Source organism: Neolamprologus brichardi, chromosome 13, assembly GCF_056152115.1.
Source record: "Neolamprologus brichardi isolate AB-2024 chromosome 13, ASM5615211v1, whole genome shotgun sequence".
Classification (NCBI taxonomy): Eukaryota; Metazoa; Chordata; class Actinopteri; order Cichliformes; family Cichlidae; genus Neolamprologus; species Neolamprologus brichardi.
This window is the reverse complement of record NC_142116.1, coordinates 19,688,981-19,706,900: the sequence shown is the minus strand read 5'-3', so window position 1 is coordinate 19,706,900 and position 17,920 is coordinate 19,688,981. Positions and strand designations below refer to the sequence as shown.

At 42.3% G+C, this 17,920-nt stretch overlaps 1 protein-coding gene across 1 annotated transcript in view; it reads right to left on the bottom strand.

The window, feature by feature from the left end:
- itga9 (integrin, alpha 9) overlaps window positions 1-17,777 on the bottom strand; it is a 48,724-nt gene extending 30,947 nt beyond the window's left edge. Inside the window, exons 1-15 of the mRNA XM_006800815.3 lie at window positions 17,262-17,777; window positions 16,858-16,985; window positions 14,648-14,754; window positions 12,397-12,520; window positions 10,467-10,534; window positions 7,430-7,559; window positions 7,258-7,343; window positions 7,113-7,175; window positions 6,626-6,763; window positions 6,199-6,304; window positions 4,809-4,903; window positions 4,338-4,428; window positions 3,996-4,041; window positions 3,707-3,861; window positions 1,066-1,226 (exon numbers count right to left, since the gene is read on the bottom strand). Coding sequence (XP_006800878.2) covers window positions 1,066-1,226; window positions 3,707-3,861; window positions 3,996-4,041; window positions 4,338-4,428; window positions 4,809-4,903; window positions 6,199-6,304; window positions 6,626-6,763; window positions 7,113-7,175; window positions 7,258-7,343; window positions 7,430-7,559; window positions 10,467-10,534; window positions 12,397-12,520; window positions 14,648-14,754; window positions 16,858-16,985; window positions 17,262-17,449 — 1,686 coding nt within the window. The 5' untranslated portion in view covers window positions 17,450-17,777. The remainder of the gene's footprint in view (window positions 1-1,065; window positions 1,227-3,706; window positions 3,862-3,995; window positions 4,042-4,337; window positions 4,429-4,808; window positions 4,904-6,198; window positions 6,305-6,625; window positions 6,764-7,112; window positions 7,176-7,257; window positions 7,344-7,429; window positions 7,560-10,466; window positions 10,535-12,396; window positions 12,521-14,647; window positions 14,755-16,857; window positions 16,986-17,261) is intronic.
- Between the last annotated feature and the right edge of the window lie 143 nt (window positions 17,778-17,920).

Sequence of the window (17,920 nt, the reverse complement as noted above, 5' to 3'; positions counted from 1 at the left end):
ACAGCCTTAGGTTAGAACTGAGTGATGATGCAGTCGCCCACCCACAAAAAGGTAAATGTCAGACTCAGTCTGGGCAGAAACCCTATTTCATGACTCCTGTTAATGTTATATGTGATGAACCTTGGTTGAGGACAAGTGAAATTTTAGTTTGAAATGTTAAGATTCTCCTGTTTGCTAAACTATACAGGCTTTCTGAAGAGCTTGGATAAACACTGGGCTCACTTCACTGAGTAAACCCTGATAACTGTGATAAAGCTTTCTTTGGAAAAAAGACGAGAGTCTTGCTGCTACAACTCTTCGGTGTGCTGTACGCTCATTACAGTCAAGAATGAGAGGAAAACGTGGTAATGACAACCTCCCTCAGCTGGCAGCTCGGCCTCCCACAGAGAAAACGCCTGGAGAGCACCATTAAGAGCGCCAGTGAAATTTACAGGCCTGCAGTGGGCCTCCGTATTAGCGGAGGTGAAACATGGATGGTGCCCTCAGGATGAGGACCCTCTTTGTGGATGTGAGACTAAATCACACGGGAACACAATAACGGGACTATGCGATGACAAAGGAGACTTTGTTTCCTGTTTCTGTCAGTTTCTGCAGACACACACTTGAGCCGCATGGTTTCAGGAACCATCAAGCGACTGACTGTTACCTTTAACCTAACCCAGCAGGGTGACACAAATAGCTTCCCCGCAGATGCCCGTTGATCCGTGGCCTTAAGCTACAGCAGTAAATTCTCTCACTAAGAAGAGGCATGTGATGACCCTCACTTTATTACTTTATCTTGACACTTTATTATTTCTTTTTCTTTTTTTTTGTTCGGTCTGTGCAAACATTTTAGCTGGAAATGTGTGGACATTGATGGCCTAACCGAAAACTACATAAATAAATAAAGACAGAGGAAAAATAGGCCACAAAAGCAAATCACTCATATCACAAATCAACACTACATGGTGGGAGTGCTCAGGGTCATGGGAACGTAACAGAGATCAGCCGAGGACACAAAGAGCAAGTGGACTGCCTAATCCAAACACAACCAGCAGCAGGACCACACATACAACCCAAATTTACCTTAACGTAGGCGGTGTAGCGCTGGCACTCCTCTCGGTTGATGTCCAGGCTGAGCTGGTGGCTCATCTGGCTGATCTGAGATCCACTCTGAGCAAAGTAGACCCTGGAAAGCTGGCCTTTCAGGCGCTTTTCCACATCAGCCGTCAAGTTATACAGGAACTCTAAGATGAGGCAGAAAACACTGTAAACAGAGCATCAGCTGACGATAAATAGAAAAACCAGAAGTATGCAGGGTTTGGTTTTCTGGTAACTGCCATTAAGACATGAGAAAGAAAAAAAAATGTTTATTGCAGTGAAATTAAGACAAGTAAGAGGGAAGATGGGAACATTTTTTGGTCAAATTATATGATGGTGCTTTAGCTTAACAACAGCACTTTGTTCAATGTTGTTTCAGTAGATTTAATGTGATTTGGAAAAATGGCTTGCTCCTGTGATAGAGCCTGACTAAGCACTGCCACTGAAGAAATCAGGAATCTCATCAGTGACGATTTAGATTTTGAACGTTCAATTTTTCATCCACAAGCCGGAAGATATTAATTGGAGCCGGGCAGAAGGTCTTTTATTAGTGTCGGCTCATGTTAACAGGCTTTTGTGATGATATTTCAAGAGTTGACAGTCAACTGACATAAGAATTAATGAAAAAATGTTGAATTTTCCAGCTGGTGGGACAGTACTAATCTTATTATAAAAGAAAATCTAGTGATAGTTTTCCTGCTGATTCCACACCTGGCTTTGAGACACAGAACAACGTCAAATCTGTTGTGAAATCGTAACCTGACATCACCAGTGTTTCTGTTTCTTTGCCCTTTTAAATCCCTTCCTCTCAATGAATCAACTTCATTCTCTAGTAGTTTCGTGAAGAGGGTGTCATACTGGTAAAAGAGTGGGCGGGGTGGCAAGCACACCCAAGTCGGACCAAAGCCTACTGTTTCCACCGTCCAACAGAGGGGACGCCATGACCTCACTCCAGAGGAGGCGAATGAAAGTTTCGTTATAGGAGTCACCAAACACACGGTGCTGCACTTTCCATGGTGTTTCGCCAGACGAATAAACAGAGAGGCTTTATTCCTGCGAGCCAGGACATATTCATTATGTAACGACAAGGTTCCTGTTCCCCTGAGGGGGGGGGGGGGGGGGGGGGGGCTGTAAATGACTACACCCAAACACTGGAACAGGACTGCACCTCAGCCGTCAACACTCACCCCACCCAACAGCCAGTTAGCAAATGTTGAAGGGTAAGTCATAAGCCATAGCGACACTCAGCCTCGGCCAATGGATGTGATGGTCTAACTCAGATAACACATTACATGATGGTATGTAATGTGTGGTATAAAGTGGTAAACACTTCCTGTCTTAGGAGTAGGTGTGGTTTGGAAATTTGTGTGATGTTATCCCATCTCTGCAGAGATCAACTGACAAAGTTGATGTTGTTGTGCGTCATGTGATGCTACTGGCCAACACGTTCTCATCCCAACGCGTAACATGTGGGATGAATAGCATGTGACAAATTGTAGGTATGTTACGTGTTCGGAGGCATGAGAGCTGGATGGAGTGAATCTATACATGTAAATATCTTTTACGCTCTGATCATGAATTGCTTTGGAAAACATTACGTGATAGGGTTAAGGTTATGGTTAGGTCTGGAATGGAGAGCTGGAGCCTCTGCTTGAAGCCTGTGTTACTGCCGCGAACGGCATTCGATTGGATTCAATTGATAACCCAGAACGTCAGCCAGCCGGGAATGAGGCTGGCAGAGGTTCTGGGTTATGTTCAGAAACATACTTGTACCATGCCAAAGTCTGTGCTTCTAAGTAAATACTTGCCTCCAACAAAGTTAATTTTCTCCAGATTTGCTCTCCTGGAAAATTTGAAAGCTTGTTTTTGCTGCTGAACGTTTTTCTTTGCCTTTCAAAAGTCTAAATGTCAGGTTATTATCCCAAAACATTGAGTTCGTATATCAAAATCTCTAGTTAGGTATCTGAAAGTTTTGAGTTACAATCATAACATTTCAAATTATTATGTTAACATTTCAATTTATCTTAAGATTTCAGGTTAGGTATCTAAAAGTTTTGACTTACTGACTTAAACTGAGCAAATCAAAATTTTGAGATACAAAACTTTAAAATGTGAGATAATAACTCAAAGTTTGGAGACGATAACTCGAAATTTCCTCCTAAACAGGTGAAGTTGGGGCAAAATCGATGTGACCAAAACACAGAACGATCTTTTGCTGTGTGGTGATTAGCATCGTCATTTTAATCAGCGTTCCATATTTGCATTGACGAATGTGAATTTCACTTTCGCAGTGATAAGAACATATCTGCAGGGGTGTGAAACGGTTGTTACTAAGCAACAACAAAATACTGTCATTACTTTGGCACATAACTCCCTTAAAACTACAATTTTATATTTTTATGACATTTGGCTTTGCAGACTTTTTTGTTTTTTACACTGACTACAGTAGTGCTCACATTCTTTAGGCTAAGCTAAGCACCTCTCATTCTTTGTGTACAGACGTGAGGAGACTATTAACCTTCACATGGATGTCTTTGATGGATCTCTTTCCTTATTTACCTTACTGTCCAGGTTAAATCATTTACGGAAAGGAGCGGCAGCTGCGCATGCTTCATCACATCATTACCTATTTGTCCAGGTAGCTGTCTTCCTCTGAAACGCATGCAGACTGTGACGTTGAAGCAGTTCATGTTCTGTTGGCCCTCGTGGCACTGTGGCACAGTTATGTTGATAGAGACAGGCAGGAAGATGGAGACATCCACTGTAATCACAGGCCGCGACCTACAACCACAGATTCCAGCACAGGAACACAGTGTGGGATAGACTGACCATTAAAATGACTCTGAAGTAGGATAAAGTGGCACTCTGCTTCTCACAAATATTGCCGTGTCAGAGAGAATTATCCCATTACTCACCTCAGGAGCACCACGCTATCCGCCATGAAAGCTCCGATAGTAACATCTGCAAGGCAATAATACATAAAGAAGATATGGCATTAATGCAACATATGCTGACAGCACTTTTGACACCTGCAAATCCACAACAATGCACAGAGCTCTTTAATTGTCACGCTGTCTCAGTCTGCATGTCAGCTGTGGAATGCAGTAAACAAGATGCCTCAGTCACAAGTCTGAAACTGTTACTGCGTGACAATAACAGGATAAAGCCACGATAAATATTTAAAATATTTTTCACTTTATGTTTCTCATTTTGCTTTGATGTTCTCGTGTTGCTGGGAAGCTCTGTTATGACCATACCTGCGTATCCATTACCGTCCATGTCCACATTGCCAGAGATGGACTGGCCAAACATCTGCAGACCAGGGTTTACGCTGCGCCCAGACAGTTTCTGGAACACATGATACCAGCCTTTAAATAACACACGTGAGCCAACAAGGAAAAAATGAGCACTTCTCCTGTTTTTTGTTTTTGTTTTTGTTTTTGTTATACTTAAATGAACCTTTCCTAACAAGTCTATAGCTGTGATTCACGAGGGTTGGGTAAACACGCCACCGTCAAGCCCATGAGGAAATGACTGTGTCTTATTTCTGGGTCTAAAAGTATTGTGTAACCTACACATATTGCACACATGCACACATTCAGTATGTGTTTTCATTACCATGCATTGATCAGGCTGTAAAGAAGCTAATTAATCTGGAGATGAGGAGAAAGCAGGTCACACAACGATGCTGCTTCACATCAGAGCAAATTATATTTGCGAGTCCTTACCATTGAGTATTTTTTGGTTATTCCTGTGGCGTCCCCATGGTAGATATAAACCGCTCCTCCATACTCATCCTCTTTGGGCGCTCCTATGGCTACATCTGAGGAGACAAAGAATACACAAGAAGTGTTTCTGTGAAAATAAATGAATGAAGACATAAATAACTGAATGAGTGCACAAAAGCTTTCATTAATCATCTGTTTACTTTCTGCTAGCCAGTGCCTGGGAAACAAGCTTTAACTGTAAGACTCATGATAGACAATTAAGTGTTGTTAGTGGCCATAAAACTTGTGCGACCTCTGAGAAAGTGGAAACAAGGCTATAAAGTGCTGGCAAGCACTGAAACACCCTCCCATTAGCCCTTTTCAGCAGAAAATCAGATATAAACTTGGTTTTACAAACCAAAACACCTCTACGCCATGTGGTGCAGCACAGCGATGTAGAAATGGTAAAAGAATTTTTAAGGAAGCATTACAGAGATTGAATTCAAGTCTTGAAGTCGTCAGTGTGAGTCTACAGTAGTTCTTGCTAATTAAATGGCAGCAGTTAGGTTGTAAATAATCGCCCCGCCAGGCAGCGAGTGTGTCTGTGGCGAGTGAGTGACGAGTTACAAGATGAGTTATGCTTCCCAGCTGCCATCTTTCTCGGCAGACTCACACATGCTGTGCCAGGCTGCAAGCCTCCGGGCATATCTCACACGGAGATGAAACCAGGCAGGCAGAAGCTTCCAGCTTGGAGTTGGAGATAGAAGCCAAGTGGAGCCCTTCAGAGCGGAGCCAAGCGAGGGAAGAGCAGACAGAATAAATGCATGTGTCTGCGTGCGTGTGGGTGATTCGGTTTGGGACTCTGTGCCCAAAAGGGTGAGAGAGGGCAGTAATGTCTACTTGCCACAGCATATTAATTAAAAAAAAGTGTGTGGAAATGAGGGGTTTTGTCGCACCTACTGGGCGACCATCGCTCGCTTGTGAGCTGAAGGGAAGAGTATAAACGGTGTGACTTCATTATCCTTTACATGACAGAAGAAAAGACTTTGTTTCATGACATCAGGGCAATGTCAGTGTAACTGCACCGCTGCCACTATGTGTTTGTCATTCTTCAAACTGCAGATTAATGGTCCACTGGAGAATTTTGTAAGGCCACAGCTTTGCTCTGATCTGTCAGCAGTGACAGATGAGAGGTCAGATATGTCTTCTTTGGTTGAGCCTCTGAGCTATTGTTTAAGCATTAAAAAGACCATGAAAGATTTTTATAAAAACAAAACAAAACAAACCCCAGATGTGAAGTTTCTCTTTCGTTTACAGCTTCACATGCCGGTGAAGCTCACCTAAAAGCTTCATATAATTAAATCTTTAATTTGCAAAGCGGAAAGCTTTAAAAACATTGCTTTGTACCGACCTTGATAGCCGTCATCATCTATGTCTCCGATTGCGGCAATGCATTCTCCAAAGTGTGCATTGAAAGCGCTATCGCCAGTCAACACGCCATCCTCTTCCATGACCCCCTAAAAAGAAAATCAGGCAAGAGAATAATTTATATCCAGATCCAGCAGAGGAAAAACAGAAAGCTGCAGTTACATATTTTCAGCTTTTATTTGATTAAATTCCTTGGCCACCTCTGCAGATAGCAGCCTTTGTTCGCTCTTGTTGCAATAACTCTTACACATACAGTGTACAAACAGGAGCGGTTAAATAACGCCACTGCTGAATCTCACCCCACTCCACTGTTATATGATAACCACAGTCAGGAAATAATAATGGAAATATAATAAAACAAGTCTGCAAGCTATGCTCTCATGTTCCTGCTGACTCCAGTTTCCACTCACGTTGCCTCTGCTGAGGTACACAGACACCTGGCCCTCATCCCTGAGCTGGCTGTGCATTGGTGCCCCCACCAGCAGGTCCGACAGGCCGTCCTGGTTCAGATCAACTGCACACAATGAGGAGCCAAAGTAAGAGCCCATCTGGAACCAAGGTGAGCCACAAAGCAATGGGTCAGATCACAGAAACACGAACGGTTCATTCATTTCACACACAGCTCACATCTAAACTGGATTATTTCTGCTTTTATGGACCAATATTAAAGGAATATCAACACAGCTTCAAGATACCGTGAATTTCTTTTAGTTACTCTGAATGAAAAACATTAGTCACCCCCCCCCCCCCCCCCCCCCCCCCCCGGCTGTAGTTTGTGGCAAGCGTGCTCCTTTCTTTTCAAACAGTGTATTTCTGGCAACAAAACAGTTAGAGCAGTGTGTCTGAAAGAGTCAATGATTCCTCAGGCACACCGGGACCACACATTCATGCTCATACCATTTTCCCTGAGGCTTGAAAACTCTTCACCAAAGATGCACCATCAATTTTAAAAATATAAACCTGAAAAAACAAAAAACAGAATCACTTCAGCAACCGACATAAAAGGACTTCGAATGGCTGAAAATGAAGATGAAAGCACTACTTTTCCGCTGCCGCTGTGCTGAGGAGCCCCTGCAGCGATGTCTATTACATTAGGAGAGGAGAAGTGTCCAGCAGTCACAGCATAGCCTGGAGACAGAGACAATAATTTGTTGCAGCCGCCTCTGTCCTGATGTATGTCATTCAACATTATATTCTTATTAACCGGCTCTCACCAAGGTAGCTGTATCTGTGGGAGTCAATGTTGTCTTTGTTCAGGCTATAGAACGAGTCCGAAGTCAGGTTGTACACCTTGACCGTCCCAGTCCAGTAGTATGACCCCGGTGCCCCCATTACCACCAGCTCCTGAAAATGAGACAGCAGCATATTCATGCAGATAAAAGTGGCAGGGATTCACCCCCTGTGTGCACTGCAATAGCCTGCTGCAGAGAGGGGGAGGAAAAAAAAGGAAAACGCTGTCGGGTGAACATCTGGTTAACCAACAACCACAGAATGGTTTTCACTATCTGTTCTTAAACACACATGCAGCAGTATCAGGTTTCCTTGCTGCGATGGAGACTTCGGAGCTGAAGGAAATCTAAAAGCTGTGAAATGAAGTTGCTCAAAGATTTTTCTTGTAACGGTTCACGGATATTTAAGCTAACAACGGAACGGCAATAAAGATGCTCTGTTTGGACTACGCCTGAGTCGGTTGTAAAGGAGGATGTAAAGTTAGCACCGAGCGCGCTCCTTTTGTGCAAACAACATTAAAAACACAGTCAGGACCTTACTCAGCGGTATGCACTCTGTGCTGTGGTGTCAAGCATCTGGGCACCACAAGGCGTACCGACCAAGGTTCAAACAAGGATAAAGGTTTAACGGTTGGACACCGTTTCTTTAAATTCTTCACATTCTTTGTAGGGGGTTCAAACACTTTAACAGATCCACACTCAGGTCGGTCATTCGTGAAAAAAAAGGGTTTGATGATGAAGTCTCTTTGGTTTGGAAACACTAGGTTCACTGTGGAAACCAACATGGTGTCACTTAGAGCTCTCCTATGAGCAGCAGATAGCTGCTTTTTATCCAAATTATTTAACATGGTATCATTCAGCATGGTATATTTACCCAGCTCTCCCGTGAGGTGCAGATAGCTGCCTTTTATCCAAATGATTTAACCAAGGAGTCACTCTTGTTGCAATAACTCTTAAACACAAAGTGCGCAAACAGAAGCAGTTAATCGCATCCTCCTCTCCATGCCCATGAGTTGGACAAAAGCATGTCACATAGACTAAAATCTTTAGTTCCACTGAAGGCTCGCCACCTGTAGGGGTCTTTGAAGTTTATCTATGGCGATTTTACATTGGGGTTTACTTGAACAACGGAAAGATCCCCGAAACTATCTGTGAATCTGAGGCTCTGCAACGTGGCTCTGGAACACACATCTAAGAATCTGAAGCATGCGATGCTTTTGAGAACTGACAATACGGATATTGCTTGTTATTGTGTATTTGTGTGTGTGTGAGTGTGTGTGTGTGTGTGTGTGTGTGCAAATGAATTCAATTTAAAATCGATAACAGGTACATTCTAGGCCTTCTTCTGTGTCTTTCTAAAGTTTTAAATTGCCAACACTCACATATTTATCATGTAGTAATATAAACATTTAACTTTTCATAGTTATCTAAAATATTACAGGACCCCTAATGTGCAGTATAAATGAAAGAACAAACTTTTTTTAAAAACAAAGCCATGTGTTCTGCATGTGGTTTGACTGTTTGAGTCATTTGTGTGTATATATAAAAGCTAGTGCGCAAATTTAGAGTTCATGTTTATTTATTCATTTAAGCCTGTTAGATGGCAGCAAATAGTGGAAAATGTCCATCACATTTTTTCCATAATCCAATGGTGATGTCTCTACGTAATTTATTTTGCCTTTCCTAACAGGAGTAAATGGGAAAATCCTCACACTGGTAAACCTGAAAACGACTGGAGTTTAATAATAGTAACAAGCTACGCAGATGCTAAAATAATATTTAGCATAGCTAAAATAAAGGAGAAGTGCAAAAATGATATGAAATGAATTTCTTGCCAGTGAAAATGTTTGTTAGCCTAGGGCCACAGCTGTGCTCTGAGGACACATTTTAAGTCATTTACGGCCTACTGTACATTACTGTATGTTCCAAATTAAGCTTAACTGTAATCTGAGACATGAAAAGAACCTTTGAGGAACACACGGCTCACAGGAAAGACTTATCCTGCACATGCATTGAAAATGAGAGTCCTAAACTGGTTACAAAATACATTTTTCAATTTTTAATGAATCCCTCAAATGCATCTTTTTCCCTGTCACACTACAGTTCTGCTAAGATGCATGTAAGAGTTAATCTAGTTGCACTTCCTCTCACCAACTCCACTCAGGCGCTTCACTGACTCAGTTCAATGGGGCAGCTGTGTGAAAGTGCAGCATCCACCAGTTGGAAGACCGGTGGATTGATTCCCCAGCTATACCAGTCTGCATCTTGAAGTATCCTTGGGCAAAATACTTAACCCCAAGTTGTTTCTGTTGAATTGGCGCGTGTGTGCAAATGTGACAAAGGTATAGAAAAGAGCACTTGTATGAATGTGAGTGTGACTGGTGAAAGGGGTCAAAAAATGTATGAAACTAAGCACTTTGAGAGCTCAGTTAGAACAGAAAAGATATGTTTGGGAGAACAATAGGTATTTGTAAGATACACAAAGGTAATACACGATCATGAATGATATCGTGTCAATACAAAGCAAGGCAAGACAAGAGCATCAAAGCCACAGAGAAAAGGAAACTCATATTTTCTTTAACGTTTTATCTCGTGGAACCACACCAGAGGTCACGTGAGGCCGCCACATCCTTCCCTTCCTATCTGCTATCTCTGAAAACATTAGCTTACAATTGTCAGCAGAGCACTGGTGGTTTTGATACAAATATATTTATCTGAGTATAGAATTTGGACCACACCCAAGTCTTCTATAAAGGAGGATGTGATGCTACTGCTGAGAAGGTTATACGCGATCATGGATGACATCCCGTGTCAATACAAAACAAGGCATCAAAGTGACAAAGAGGCGAGCAAAGGGAAAAAGATCATAATTTCAAGCAAGACTATTTCAAAGAGCCTTGTAAACATGTGGCGATGTGATGAAATATAGAAATTTACCAAACAGTGAGAAGAAACACTATCTCTGTGTCAACCTGACAGAAACCAGGGGACTTCACAAAGATGAACAAGCACTGTTACTGACCTCCGTAAAAACTCCCGCTATCCCAGCTTGGCACGAGCCATGCTCTTCCCCATACTTCTGCTTATAGTCTGTAAGAGAAAACAAACCACAAATTATTTCACTGTGTGCCTGAGCCAGCGTTTACTGGAGTTTTTCCTGCATTCCATATGGAGCTAGTCAAAGTCCCGGTCCCATCCAAGAAGAGTCTGGGGGCAGAAAGCAGACTGAAAGAAGGGGTGCAACACCACATTCAATGAAACGACCTCTCACATGCGCTCTCAGGTTACGAAAATATTGAGCTTGGATCGGCACAAAATGCACTGCAAATATGGTCCCATGCAAAGTGTGTCTGGCCTCTCTCCCCGCAACTGCTGGCAACATGAGTCACCAAAGGAAGTGAAATCCTGACCTGGGAGCATGATTAAGGTGTAAACCAGGCTTTCATGAGTAGCTCTGAGTCACATAACAAAACATGTGAAGAACACATTTACAAGAGTGGCCATTAAATTCTTTACAGCACGTTATTTTTCAAATGGAACTTCATTTTTAGTGTTGTAGCGGGCGCCCGAACTGAAACAACCTGCAGGACAAATGGATTTGATTTACTGCAATCATAACAAAATTGAATTTCTCTAACTTGAGCAAATCTTTGCTTAAAAGCACCTGATTTTGGCAAAGTTAAGCCAAAATCTGCATCGTAAGACCGCTTCAATAAATTTGCCAGCACTATACCTTTGTGAAAATAATTTTCTTTGGCTAAGTGGTGCAAAACGGAAGACAAACTCTGCACTTCCACAGGTCAAATGCTCGTATATTTGGCTTCGCAAATTGGGTGTCCTTTCATAGCCGCAGCTGGCTCTTGCCAAAGTTGAACTTGAGGGAGAGAAATCACACTTTAGGGCTCGCCCACTACCGTTCCCCGGTGCCAGGACACCAATCAGAAATCAGAGGCAGACGTGGGGCTTTTACAGTGACGTTCCTGGCTACAGAAATAATGTGCCGTGAAAATATGTAAAAGGGAAAGGACGAACAAAACAAACCGGTTATTCCAAACCTGGGAGCCTGGGCCTCTTACAGGGTCCTACAGTCTGTGTGGATTATCTAAAGGGATGTTAAATTATTAAGGGGATCTGAAATAAAAACTAGAGAGTATCTCACTAGCTGTGGCACCACTGAGTTCTGCCGTCTCAGTGTCCCCTGGCACTCTATGGGTCAGACCTCACCAGTTTTTTATATAGACCTTGATTTTCATTTTAACTATAAGCGTATAAGCGTACCTTTACATGATTGACAGCTCAGAATATTCCGTATTTAACTTATAGTAAGCCTCGGTGCAGCCTCTCTTTGAAACAAGCTCCCTTCTCTTTCCCTGTGAGCCACCTTTCCTTTGATTGGCTGCCCCTCACAAGCCCCTGATATAGGATTCCTCCCTCCTCTTTTTGTCATCATAAAGAGCCAAGAGTAAAAGTAAAGAGCAGTCTAAAACCATACTTGGATTTCATTATTAAACCTACATTTTATAAACTCAACCAAGAAGGTCATGTGCCTCCGCCATTGGTTGGTTAGTCATTTTTTCAGCAGGGTTATGAAAAGCTACCAATCTGATTTTCACGAAACTTGGAATGAAGCTGAGGAGAAACGGGTTGATTGCTGGTGCAGATCCAGACTGTGTTGCAAAAATATCAAGACACTTATGCAGTTTTGGCAGCAGATTGGCAAAGGTCTGGACTTTCTGAGTGGCTTTCAGGGTTGTTTTTCTGGTACTTTCCAGACACAAAAAAATGATGGAACACGCTAAGGTCATAACCAAAGTCAGTGCTTTGATTTCAGATAGATTTAGTTGATTAAGCTTCTGGAATTCAGTGACAAGCTCTCTCGCCCCAATTCAGAATAATTTAAAATAAAGAAAAGCCCCAACAACATGAGTGCTGTGATTTTGCTTGTACTGTACCTTCATAACAGGGGATAAGTGCTTTTGTCCCACGCTGGAGCGTTGGGGGAATGATGGAGCAGTATCCATGCGGAAGGATATGCTCTGACTCGTAGAAGACGTTTTTCCAGCGGTGAGCACAAGCCTGTGAGAGAAAAGCATGAGTGAACACGCATTTCCGTAAACACAAACAGCTCAAACTCCAGGCAGGCGTTGATCAGCAGTGACGACTGAAGCCCCTTTTTTCTCGCCGGCCTGGAGTCAGCGCGTCTCTGTGGCTGTCAAATGATCGTCAATGAGAGGGGGAATTAAAGCCCATCCATAACCCTGACCATAACAGCCATGGTCTGTGGTGTGAATATCTCGAGATCTGTCTTTCCCATGCAGCATTTGAACGCTCAAGTGAGAAAATGTTCACATCAATGACCGTGCGTTTTAAAAGTTTTAATTTCAGGACGGCTCCTCCGGGTTTTTGCGAGTGAGAGAGACAGAGAGGCCAAAAGTTCAGAAAAGCACACACAGCGAAAAAATAAAGCGGATCAAAAGACAAAGAAGCAAACTTCTCCTGCATTAAACTGCAGTGGAAACGTGGAGTGCATGAACGGTACAGGGGGTAATTCTCCAAACAATACTTTCCACTGTGTTTTTCAAAAATATAACAGCCAAGTGTTTAGTAAGCAAAAGGAATACAGAGCAGATTTTACAAATTTTGCACAAAAGAGGCCACATAAATGTGTAAATGTGGTAATAATTTAGGACCCTGGGGGGAATGGTGGTGGAGCCCCTGTGGCTCTGGGGACAGCTTTGGATGCCTCTGTGCACACAGAGTCCACTTCATTTCCCTCCCCAAAAGAACCCACCCTCCCTAACTCCAAAAACACACACACATAGCCAGTCTCAGTGAAAACAAGAGCTTGGCAGATTGTGGGCATACAAAACGCATCAGATGACTGTCTGGAAGCAAGATGCTACGTTGAAAAACCCTTGTGTTTCGAAGGAAAACTTGGCCAACAGAAGTAACAATATCAGTATAAACTCTCCCTCTTGAGTAGAAGCAGATTCTTTTTTTCTTTTTTAAGATCCATCAGCTGATATAAACATAGCAAAAAGGCAGCTGACACGCTCCGCAGCAACTGAGAATTTCATGGTTGGAGTATGGAATCTGTGCTGTTGTCATGTTCCTGTTCAGTTTTAAAAGACCTCGCTGGTCACAAACAAAAAGGCCTCCACTGAAAGCGCAGATGAAATCACCACTGTACACATCTGCCAAACAGCCGTTTCCCTTCATGAGTTCATTCAGATGACATTTTTAAAAAGAAGAAAAAAGGAAAAAAAAAGAGGCCCAGCAACACGTGGCTCTGGAAAGCCACCACCTTTATTTTATCATAAGCCTTGACCTAATGGCCAGAGAGTGTGCAGCTACTCGGTGTGTTGTTATACAACGCTAAGCTCAAATTCCCAACACTGACAGCTCCAAGAAGTCTTCACTGATGGGTAAAGCCAAAGGTATTGGTTTGAAAATTGTGCCAGTACATTCCAGAGAGGTATTAAAGAAATGGACCAGAGAGGTTTGGATGGATGAAAAGTCATCGGGATGTCTTTAAGCAACAGGTATTCAAACATGAGAGAGCTGCCCACCCACCTGACAGCTTCAAACTCTCCTGCATTGCCACTAGTTTCCGCGCTGCCCACCGCAGGAGGCGGGGGGTTAATATTTAATGAAAAGCCGCTCTTGGATGGGACCGCTGCAGAGGGGCTGAAGCCTAAACAAACTTTGCCAGCTGCCCTATGATCTCTGTGCAAACACTTAGCAAAGCACCCCTGGGATTAGCACCATTTGAATCCTCTAAACCAGGTTCTGCTTTCTTTTGTTTTATCTAACAGAACAAAAAAACCTGTTCCAGTGACTCTTCCAGCTCCACACACGAGGTGAATGTTTCACAGAATTATGTAACCACACAGTCGATTCCAGCTGATGTTACTCCACTTTTGAATAGAAAATCATTCCGATTCATTATTTAAATTCTTCCGTTTTTTAATTTTTTTTAATTTATGGCACTCAAAGTTAGTAAGAATGTAACAAGCACACAGAAAGAAGGAGTTGTCTTCTCTCAAGAAAGGCCGCAGTGGTGAGAGCAGCTGTGGTGTAACAGTGTGGTTAATGCTGAGACATTTGTTACAATGATGCTGGCATAATCGGGGCTGTTTTTACAACATGGCTTGAATTAAACATTTTGCAGAAACGACTGTTGTGTTCTGTCCCTCTGCTCACCAGGATTTTGCCATTGGCGCTGTCCTGGCGGGCCAGGCTGACCCCCATCCACTCATCATCTCTGTCTCCTTGGCAAGTCTTCCCACACGACTCTCTCTGCCTGTTTCCTGAAAGACAATGAGAGCAGTTTGCAGACATTGAGTCACAGGAGGGAGGACCTTTTGGAGTGGGCGACTTGTCAAGTGTCAGCTTTTAGAGATCCGGTATTTACTCTTCACTTTCTGCAGATTCTGCAAGTGATTATCACACAGCTGACCGTTTCAAAAACTGGAGATGGAAAAAAAGTCTAAGTCTAGCATATTTAACAATGATTCCTCTACAGATGGTACACTCAATACCATTGACTATTTTCATTATTTTCTTAATCGACCGCTAATGTTACAATACTCAAGGTCATTATGATGTGGAAACACAGACGGTAAACAAATCCTCAAATTTTCAGTGCTTGAACAATCAAATGATTAATTTATAAACTGTTGCAGTTCAATTTCCTTTGAAGTGACTATCTGATCCATTGACTGCCGCAGCTCCAGATCTCTGAACGAGCTTTCTAACCAAGAACCAGTCATGTGCAAAGGTTTCAGGCCCTATTTAGAGTCTTATCCTTGGCTATCACTGGTGAGGCGTCAGATTGGTCCCAAATTCATTCTACAGCATGGCAATCGCAGGCGTGCACTCAGAGTCACAAATATCTGTCTTCACCAGCAACATCTACCAGCACATGGTATGGCCTCCACACGCCTCTGATCTCAACATCCCAAGTCAGCTTGGGATTACATGGATTTAGGCTGTCATGACGAGAAAGCCTAAATCCACAGAAGAGCTTTGGCGAGTCCTCTAAGATGTTCGGAACGACCCTCACTACTCAAAAACGCAAAAGTCTCAAGTCATCCTTTTTTTTTTTTTTTTTTTTTACATTTTTATGAGGAAAATGAGAAATAGGTTCAACATTTATTGAAACAATGAAACAAGTTATCAAAAGATACACTTTAAAATGGATTCTTTGATAAGCTGCATGCGATGTGCAGACACAGCACTGATTCATCTCCTGAGTTAGGTGCCTTTTTATGCTTGAGTGATTCATAGCTCAGTGTAAAGTGGTTCAACAAGTAAAAAAAACAAAAACACAGTCAGGTGCAAGAACTGAATGAAAATGAGTTAAAAAGCAGCCAGTGTCGGTAAAATAACTTGAGAAAGCCTTTTACCTCAAGTTTATTGAGGAGAGCTGGTGTTTTACTTTAAAGTTAAAGACTGATCACAATTAGTACTGCTGGCTTTCATTTATTAATTATAACATGTTTATAAAATTCATTGACAATTTGGTCAGTCAGCAGTTAGAAGTTAGCAGGTTCAGGAACCATCAGCACAGAAATAGGAAATCAAACTTTGAATGGAAAAATCAAGAGGACATGCGGCTTAATATAAAAGCAAATGAGTTTATGATAAAAATAAATAAATAAAAAAACAGTAATCTGAATGCTTTATTGGTATTAGAGGTTTGAAATCCTGAACAAGCACATCGTAAGGATCATGGATCCAGGGTAAGCAAATTAAGATCAGCAGGAGAATAAAGTTACAAAAAGATAAATATCTATGTTGCATATCAGTTGTAAGCATCATTCTTCATTTCAACAATGAATCCAGTAAATTGGGAACACAGAAGAGTTTCTCTGTGTCACTGTGTTTCAGTCATATGTAGATATCTTTTGGTTACACAGTGACCAAGAATGGGGTTCATACTGAAGCCATGCATGCACCCCGTCTTTCTTAACCGCAAGAACAGAGCAGGAGGGGGGATGGGGGGTGGGGGTCGAAGCCCCAGCTTTTGGCTCACTTGCTTGGAAAATATTAGCAAAGGCATAAATCATATTTATCAAAATATTTATACACCTCTGCACACAGAACCCACTTGTCTTTTTTTTTTTCATGTCTCGATATAGTAAGTTATGGGCTAAAAGCACAACAGCGCACAGTGTTAGCAGCAATATACGATTTCGTTATTCTGGTTAAACAAAACAGAGACTTGGGGGAGTTTATGCAATAAATGATGAAGAAGTAGCAGGAGGACAGCACCAGGTAGTGGGTTTAAAAAAAATAAAATAAAATAAACGATTCTGTTATAACCTGTACGTGTGTATGACCTAATGCATTGCCTGCTTCAGCATTAATGTGTGGTGTTTGTATGGATGCTGTGGGTTTGTGTGACTGACCTCTTCCCAGATCCATCTCTGTGCAGCGGCGATCAGGGTTGCTGTGAACTCGACACTTATATAGAGCTCCGGGAGATTGCACAGAGCTACTGTAGGAAGAGTTTGCCTTTGGTGCCCCGACTATTACCCTGCATCCACGACAAGAAATGAGAGGAAGGACAGAGTTATGCTTTTTTTAAACCCCAAAAACACTTCAACATACATCTCTTTAATACATTTCTGACACCTAAAAATGGGAAATCCTATTGCATGCAGTGAATTTGGAATGCAAATAGTGCGGGCTGTTACAAGTACTTTTAGGTATCTGGGTGTGGATGCAAGTTGGGCTCAAGAGACATTTAAACTTTGACGACAAAAACACAAATCCATTGCGTCGTTGTCGGAAAATGCAAAATGGGACTCACCAGCGTGTGTTGTCGTGATAATGCTCCAGCACAGAATAGCCGAAAAAACTAGAATTTGGTCCGCGGAACACCAAAGGATGTTCTAAGTCTATGTTGTAAGAATAAGCCATTGAAATGGAGAGATAAACATAAAAAACATTTCGTACTCCCGTCCTGTATCTCCGCGGAGGAGCCATCCCTTTGCGCATCGTGCGTAATAACGCAGTAGTTTCCCCAAAAATAAAAATAACAATAAAAGTGAGGGAAAGAAAAAGCCAATAAGGAGTAGTGAGCTCTTCAGTGGGCAAACTGTTATAAGCTATCTTTCAAGTAGTTTCCGGGTCTTGCAGAGCATGTAGACTGTGATGGCATGAGGAAAGAGTCGCAACGGAAAAGTTAACGTTCCGGTAAATAACGGTGCGTCAGCTTCTCTCCATTCTGTGTCAATCTGAGGAGGTTCTCGCTCGCAGGCTGGCTGTCGCTGAGATAAATGCAGTCAGCTGTCAAGTTAGCGAGAGATTTCCTGGAAGTAAGGGAAGTTCTACTTAAAATAAGAGCATCGCTGTTTGGTTTAATCACCGTTCTGACGTTAGAAGAAAAGTCGAGGTTTTAGCGTGAAAGGAGCAGCCGGAATGAGTTTTTTTTTCTTACTGTGGTCCAGGGACGCTGGTAACGTGGTC